An 8,983-nucleotide genomic window follows, 5' to 3' on the forward strand; every position below is an offset into this window, starting at 1 on the left:
ACCAGGCTTCCTGTGCGTGTCCTCGATCCAGTACCACCAGTTCCAGCACCACGCACCAGGCCTCCAGTGCGCCTCGCCTGTTCAGCGCAGCCAGCGCTTTTCTCCTCTCCTGCGCTGTCGGAGTCTCCCGCCTGTTCAGCGCAGCCAGAGCCTTTCTCCTCTCCTGCGCTGCCGGAGTCTCCCGTCTGCCCAGCGCCGCCAGTGCTCCCAGTCTGCCCAGCGCCGCCAGTGCTCCCAGTCTGCCCAGCACCGCCAGTGCTCCCAGTCTGCCCAGCGCCGCCAGTCTGCCCAGCGCCGCCAGTGCTTCCAGTCTGCCCAGCGCCGCCAGTGCCGCCAGTCAGCCCAGCGCCGCCAGACAACCAGTCTCTTCCAGATCTGCCAGACAACCAGTCTCTTCCAGATCTGCCAGACAACCAGTCTCTTCCAGATCTGCCAGACAACCAGTCTCTTCCAGATCTGCCAGACAACCAGTCTCTTCCAGATCTGCCAGACAACCAGTCTCTTCCAGATCTGCCAGACAACCAGAATCTTCCAGATCTGCTTGTCAACCTGAATCTTCCAGTTCCGCCAGCCAGCCAGGATTTACCGGAGCCTACTACCTGCCTGAGCTTCATCTCAGTACTGGGCTTCCTCTCAGTACTGGGCTTCTCAGTACTGGGCTTCCTCTCAGTACTGGGCTTCCCCTCAGTCCCGGGCTGCCCCTCAGTCCCGAGATGCCCCTCTGTCCCGAGATGCCCCTCTGTCCCGAGATGCCCCTCTGTCCCGAGATGCCCCTCTGTCCCGAGATGCCCCTCGGTCCCGAGATGCCCCTCTGTCCCGAGATGCCCCTCTGTCCTGAGATGCCCCTCTGTCCTGAGATGCCCCTCTGTCCCGAGCTGCTCCTCAGTTATGTGGGGATCTGGGTGAGGACTATTAGGCCATGGTCGGCGGAGAGGGTGGATTATCCCAGGACGCGAAGGGGAGGAACAAGGACATTTATGGAGTGGGGTCCACGTCCCGAGCCGGAACCGCCACCATGGACAGACGCCCACCCGGACCCTCCCTATGCTTTTGAGGTGCGCCCGGGAGTCCGCACCTTAGGGGGGGGGTTCTGTCACGCCTTGGTCATTGTATTTTGTGTTTTTGTTATATGTTTGGGTAGGCCAGGGTGTGACATGGGTTTATATGTTGTTTTTCGTATTGGGGTTTGTAGTATTTGGGATCGCGGCTGATTAGGGGTGTTGTATAGGCTTGGCTGCCTGAGGCGATTCTCAATCAGTCAGGTGATTCTCGTTGTCTCTGATTGGGAACCGTATTTAGGCAGCCTGAGTTTCGCTTTGTATTTCGTGGGTGATTGTTCCTGCCTCTGTGTTGTAGTCACCAGATAGGCTCTAATTAGTTTTACGTTCCGTTTGTTGTTTTTGTATTTAGTATCAGTTATTTCATGTACCGCGTTTTTTTTCCATTAAAGTCTTGAGTAACCAACACGCTGCATTTCGGTCCGACTCTCTTCTTTCAACAGACGAACGCCGTTACACACACACAGATTATTACTCAAACACACATACCCTACACACACACACACACACACACACACACACAGATTATTACTCAAACACACATACCCTACACACACACACAGATTATTACTCAAACATACATACCCTACACACACACACACAGATTATTACTCAAACACATATACCCTACACAAACACACATATTATTACTCAAACACACATAACCTACACACACAAACACAGATTATTACTCAAACACACATACCCTACACACACACACAGATTATTACTCAAACACACATACCCTACACACACACACACAGATTATTACTCAAACACACATACTCTACACACACACACACACACAGATTATTACTCAAACACACATACCCTACACACACACACAAATTATTACTCAAACACACATACCCTACACACACACACAGATTATTACTCAAACACACATACACACACACATATACGCCACAGACACACACGCGCACAGATGAATAGTTAAACACACACACTTAGAGAAACAAAGACAGACTCACTGTGAACTCTCCTGTGACGGCGTCGAAGCCCACATGGATGGTGTGTTCAAAGTCTGACGGAGAGGAGATCTCTGGTCTGTTGTCCTTATCACGATCCTTCTTCCTGCCTCCTGACACACACACACACACACACACACACACACACACACACACACACACACACACACACACACACACACACACACACACACACACACACACACACACACACACACACACACACACACACACACACACACACACACACACTCTATAATTAATATACACACTCCTTAACACAGCTTAGACGTCTGTGTGGTTCTGTGTATGTGAGTGTGTGTGTGTGTGTTTGTGTCTGTGTGGCATCATCATCGGCATCGGTCGACAGCCATAAGCAAGTGTGTGTGTGTTTGTGTGTGTACCTTTCTCGGAGGCGAACATGGAGATGATTTTATTTCGTTTCTGTTTCTCCTCAGGAACAGAGGGGAGGGACCGAGAGTTGTAGTTGCCCGACACGGAGTCCTTGGCTCCGCCTCCTTGGCTGTTCATTCTGACAGGGGGAGCGGGGGGCTTGTCTTCACACACACCGCTGTCACACATCTACACACACACACACACACACCTGGAGAGGGAGAGAGACACACACCGCTGTCAGAGAAAAAGAGACCTCTATCATGCCTTGACACACCGACACAAAGTGAGAAGGTGTGTGTCCCCGTGTGTGTCTGCGTGTAAGAGGGAACAAAGAGTGGATGAGGAAGGTACATGTTATGTGTGGTTTCCTGCTGTGTGTGTGTGTGTAATGCATTGCAGAGCAGAAGGATGTTTTCGGCTCCAAATAAGGTAAAAGCTACCGTCTGACACCTTTTCACCTGCACACCACAACCTCTTCCTCTCTCAGAGAAAAACGCGACAGAGTTCCCCTTCAAAAGGTATAAGGCACAGTGACATCATCCCCATCAACAGGAAATAGCCTACATCTAGCTCACAGAGCTTTCATCACGTCCTGTCTTTGACCCTGCTGTGTGTGTGTTTCCGTCCGTCCAGGACAACTGCCTTCCGATTTCCAATGTTTTTCTCTCCCCTCCACTAAAAGGACACAGTCAACATTTCACACTGTCGGAAAGACACGCTAGCCTCCTTCTCCCTCTGTCTCTCTGTCTACAGCTTTGTATCCCCGATCAGACATCAACTACTACATTAGCTGTCTCCAGCCTCTCTCCGTTTCCTCACCCCTCTCCCTCCTACTTACCCTTTCTGTCCTCCTCCTCTGTGCTTTTCAGAAGAGTAGGTCAACAACAGCTTTACTTTAGCTTGTAATATCCGTGTGTGTACCTTATTACTTTCTCGGTCCCTGTTTCTCTCAGTCCCTGTCTCTCTCAGTCCCTGTCTCTCTCAGTCCTTGTCCCTGTCTATCTTGGTCTCTTTCTTTCTCTTTCCCCCCTCTCTCTATTCCTCTCTCTCCAGGACATGTTATAACAGGCAGTCTCATTCCACAGCGGTCTCAGACACAGCCAGTTCTATCATGCCCAGCAGTTCTTGCTCATCTCCATGGTTACGCCCTGCTCCAGCCCTGCCCAGCCTAGCCTAGTAACGTGTACGGCAGTGTGTGTTTGTGTGTGTGTGTCAGGATAATAATGGGTGCTATCCAGGCTGGGACTCGTTCCCTAGGAATTCCATAGCTCCAGGCCTGGGATTGGGTAAATCAGAGGCAGAGGCACTTCCCTTAGGCCACAGAAACAAATGAATATCAACATCATGCCCTCTGATAGGCTGCAGGGAATTATCACCATATTGCTTCGTCCCAGCCAATCTAATGTTTTTATATCCATAAGGGGGAGTGAACAAAAGCAACTTTGAACAAGACTTCCAGGATAGGAGAGGGAATCTGAACCCACCCTCTGTTTATACATTGTAGGTCTGCTCTCTCCGTTACATTCTGCTCTCTCCGTTACATTCTGCTCTCTCCGTTACATTCTGCTCTCTCCGTTACATTCTGCTCTCTCCGTTACATTCTGCTCTCTCCTCTTTGTTTCTAGGGGAAACCCACTTCCTCATCCTGGAACTCCTAGAGGCCCTGAGGGTCACAAGGGCCAAACTGACTAATCAGACAGAAGCAGGAAGCAAACATAGTCAACGTTGTTTACAGGAAGTAGAGTGAAACAGCCTTTAGTGTTCAACATCTATAAAAGGAAATAGCTGACTGCACAGGACACACACACAGACACCTCCATGCCATGCTACACAGAGTAGACAATCCATTCATCCTGTATTCATTCATTCCAGCACACATCACACCTCAGAACACATGTCAGAATTCAACTTACAATGGCAGGCTACATGTGATGCACACAGAGAGTGGTAGGCTACATGTGATGCACACAGACAGTGGTAGGCTACATGTGATGCACACAGAGAGTGGCAGGCTACATGTGATGCACACAGAGAGTGGCAGGCTACATGTGATGCACACAGAGAGTGGCAGGCTACATGTGATGCACACAGAGAGTGGTAGGCTACATGCGATGCACACAGACAGTGGTCGGCTACATGTGATGCACACAGAGAGTGGCAGGCTACTTGTGATGCACACAGAGAGTGGCAGGCTACATGTGATGCACACAGAGAGTGGCAGGCTACATGTGATGCACACAGAGAGTGGCAGGCTACATATGATGCACAGACAGTGGCAGGCTACATGTGATGCACACAGACAGTGCAGGCTACATGTGATGCACACAGACAGTGCAGGCTACATGTGATGCACACAGACAGTGCAGGCTACATCTGATGCACACAGACAGTGCAGGCTACATCTGATGCACACAGACAGTGCAGGCTACATGTGATGCACACAGACAGTGCAGGCTACATGTGATGCACACAGACAGTGCAGGCTACATGTGATGCACACAGACAGTGGCAGGCTACATGTGATGCACACAGACAGTGGCAGGCTACATGTGATGCACACAGACAGTGGCAGGCTACATGTGATGCACACAGACAGTGCAGGCTACATGTGATGCACACAGACAGTGGCAGGCTACATGTGATGCACACAGACAGTGCAGGCTACATGTGATGCACACAGACAGTGGCAGGCTACATGTGATGCACACAGACAGTGCAGGCTACATGTGATGCACACAGACAGTGGCAGGCTACATGTGATGCACACAGACAGTGCAGGCTACATGTGATGCACACAGACAGTGGCAGGCTACATGTGATGCACACAGACAGTGCAGGCTACATGTGATGCACACAGACAGTGGCAGGCTACATGTGATGCACACAGACAGTGGCAGGCTACATGTGATGCACACAGACAGTGGCAGGCTACATGTGATGCACACAGACAGTGCAGGCTACATGTGATGCACACAGACAGTGGTACTGTAGGCTTACTGAAATAATACAAATAAGAAGAACTACAGTTGGATAACAATGTTAGTTGAGTTAGTAGCTGCCAAAACCCCATGCATCCATCTACTGACTGGTAATCAGTTGCCTTGGGCTTTGTACAGTATTTCAACTGTAATAACAGATGTATGTGAATGGTTGCAATATTCTACTAGGTTTTTAATAATATGATTATAGCCAGGCTATATAATAGGTGGATGTGATATCTCCACTATAATAATACTATGTTTATAGCCAGGCTATATAATAGGTGGGTGTGATATCTCCACTATAATAATAATATGTTTATAGCCAGGCTATATAATAGGTGGGTGTGATATCTCCACTATAATAATAATATGTTTATAGCCAGGCTATATAATAGGTGGATGTGATATCTCCACTATAATAATCTAATAATAGGTTTATAGCCAGGCTATATAATAGGTGGGTGTGATATCTCACTATAATAATAATATGTTTATAGCCAGGCTATATAATTATCTCCAATATAATAATCTAATAATAGGTGGATGTGATATCTCCACTATAATAATCTAATAATAGGTTTATAGCCAGGCTATATAATAGGTGGATGTGATATCTCCACTATAATAATAATATGTTTATAGCCAGGCTATATAATAGGTGGATGTGATATCTCCACTATAATAATCTAATAATAGGTTTATAGCCAGGCTATATAATAGGTGGGTGTGATATCTCCACTATAATAATAATATGTTTATAGCCAGGCTATATAATAGGTGGATGTGATATCTCCACTATAATAATCTAATAATAGGTTTATAGCCAGGCTATATAATAGGTGGGTGTGATATCTCCACTATAATAATAATATGTTTATAGCCAGGCTATATAATAGGTGGATGTGATATCTCCACTATAATAATAATATGTTTATAGCCAGGCTATATAATAGGTGGATGTGATATCTCCACTATAATAATCTAATAATATGTTTATAGCCAGGCTATATAATAGGTGGATGTGATATCTCCACTATAATAATCTAATAATAGGTTTATAGCCAGGCTATATAATAGGTGGGTGTGATATCTCCACTATAATAATCTAATAATATGTTTATAGCCAGGCTATATAATAGGTGGGTGTGATATCTCCACTATAATAATAATATGTTTATAGCCAGGCTATATAATAGGTGGATGTGATATCTCCACTATAATAATCTAATAATAGGTTTATAGCCAGGCTATATAATAGGTGGGTGTGATATCTCCACTTAAAAGTAGCTATATGGATGGGAGGCTGGGTGTAATATGTCCACTAGGCCTTAATGATAGGGTTACAGACAGGGTATGATAGGTGGGTGTATGTCCACTATAAAAAATACGTTTCACAGCTAGGCCTATGAGAATGGGTGCACTATATCCACTGTAATAAAAGGTTTATAACCATGTGAAATGCAATATTATGTTACGTTCACTAGTGATTATCAGTAACTATCTAACAGAAGTCCAGTAGTACGGCTAGTTTAAGCAGATAGCTGGATAGCCTAGCCATGTTGTAATGTGCGCCTTTTACTCACCAGTAAGCTTAACTAGGAAGCAATATCTCGTCTCATGTAAAACTCCTGAAACCCCGCCCCTCCTCCTCTCTTTGTCTCCGCGGTACACCGATCTGGCGCTGTGATTTACATAAGATTTGAGCTAATAGACTGTAGTCAGTTTAGCTAATAAACAGTTTTCACTTGTGTAGCTGTCCTCTTCTGGAATTGGGCCCCGAGGACCGGAGAAAAGCCAGGATGACAGGGCGGAAACGGAACGAACCACAGACCAAGCCCAGACAGAACGGTACGCTCGATTTAGTTTCCGCGCCGGGTGAGCGGGGTTTTAAACCGTGTGTTTGGTGGCTTTTCTCTGTCTGTACATTGATTTAGATGTTCTGTTTTCACTTGTTTAGCTGTCTTCTTCTTAAATTGGGCCCGAGGACCGGAGAAAAGCCAGGATGACAGGGCGGAAACGGAACGAACCACAGACCAAGCCCAGACAGAACGGTACACTCGATTTAGTTTCCACGCCGGCGAGCCGGGTGGGCGGGTTTTTAAAACAGTGTGGTGGTGGCCTTTCTCTGTCTGTACATTGATTTAGAAAATGTTCTTTGCATTTTTCTGGCAATTTCCTATAAGACCTTTAGAGCATCGAAATACACATATTGGGGCGGCAGGGTAGCCTAGTGGTTAGAGCGTTGGACTAGTATCCGAAAGGTTGCAAGTTTGAATCCCCGAGCTGACAAGGTACAAATCTGGCAGTTAACCCACTATTCCTAGGCTGTCATTGAAAATAAGAATTTGTTCTTAACTGACTTGCCTAGTAAAATAAAGGTAAAAATAAATATCCAATCTAAAGACATTTGAGTTAAACTCAAGTTTGTTGCTACCATTTCTTTATATCCAAAGTGCCACCAACATTCATAAAGCTAAACAGAGTAGGGTCGAAAATAGTTGTATTTTGTAGTTCAGTAGAAAATAAAAACGTTTAAGATACTCTAGGTAGTCTAATATAGTTTATATAGAGTTTCAACTAAAAGCCAACTATATTGAACAACAATATAAATGTAAAATGTAACATGTAAAAAGTGTTGGTCCCATGTTTCATGAGCTGAAATTAAAGATCCTAGAAATGTTCCATATGCACAAAAAGCTTATTTCGCTCATTTTTTTGCTCAAATTTGTTAAAATCCCTGTTAGTGAGCATTTCTTCTTTGCCAATATAATCCATCCACCTGGCAGGTGTGGCATATGCACATTACACAGGTGCACCTTGTGCTGGGCACAAGAAAAAAGGTTGCTCTAAATGTGCAATTTTGTCACACAACACCACAGATGTATCAAGTTTTGAGGGAACTTGCAATTGGAATGCTGACTGCAGGAATGTCCACCAGAGCTGTTACCAGGGAATTGAATGTTAATTTCTCTACCATAAGCCATCTTCATTTTACAGAATTTGGCAGTATGTCCAACCGGCCTCAAAACCGCAGACCACATGTAAACACGCAAAGACAGAAGACAACCACCCACAAAGTACCCACAGAATATGGCTGCCAAAATGTCTTCTGTCTTTGTGTCTATGCACCAGATAGGACTGTTTTCGGTTTTCACATTTGTTGTTTTGTAAGTGTTCTCGTTTATCGTCTATATTAAAGATGTTGAACACTAACCACGCGGCATTTTGGTCCTCCTCTCCTTCAATGGAAGATAACCGTTACAGTAATAGAGCCCTTTTGTGTGGAAAAACTCATTCTGATCGGCTGGGCCTGGCTCCCCAATGGGTGGGCCTGGCTCCCAAGTGAGAAAGTCTATGCCCTCGCAGGCCGACCCATGGCTGCACCCTTGCCAAGTCATGTGAAATCCATAGATTGGGGCCTCGTTTACTTATTTCTATCGATCTATTTCCTTATATGAACTGTAACTCAGTCAAATTTCTGAAACTGATGAGTTTAGATTTTTGTTCAGTATATTTTCTATGATATTCAAATACAGGTCTCAGAAAACCAAATAATATT

General features: G+C 45.6%; 1 protein-coding gene across 1 annotated transcript in view; it reads right to left on the reverse strand.

The window, feature by feature from the left end:
- LOC124008048 (serine/threonine-protein kinase PAK 2-like) overlaps positions 1–7,388 on the reverse strand; it is a 14,738-nt gene extending 7,350 nt beyond the window's left edge. Inside the window, exons 1-3 of the mRNA XM_046318954.1 lie at positions 7,008–7,388; positions 2,452–2,651; positions 2,051–2,160 (exon numbers count right to left, since the gene is read on the reverse strand). Of these exons, the coding sequence (XP_046174910.1) occupies positions 2,051–2,160; positions 2,452–2,629 (288 nt within the window). The 5' untranslated portion in view covers positions 2,630–2,651; positions 7,008–7,388. The remainder of the gene's footprint in view (positions 1–2,050; positions 2,161–2,451; positions 2,652–7,007) is intronic.
- Positions 7,389–8,983: the final 1,595 nt, after the last annotated feature.

Source organism: Oncorhynchus gorbuscha, linkage group LG21, assembly GCF_021184085.1.
Source record: "Oncorhynchus gorbuscha isolate QuinsamMale2020 ecotype Even-year linkage group LG21, OgorEven_v1.0, whole genome shotgun sequence".
Lineage (NCBI taxonomy): Eukaryota > Metazoa > Chordata > Actinopteri > Salmoniformes > Salmonidae > Oncorhynchus > Oncorhynchus gorbuscha.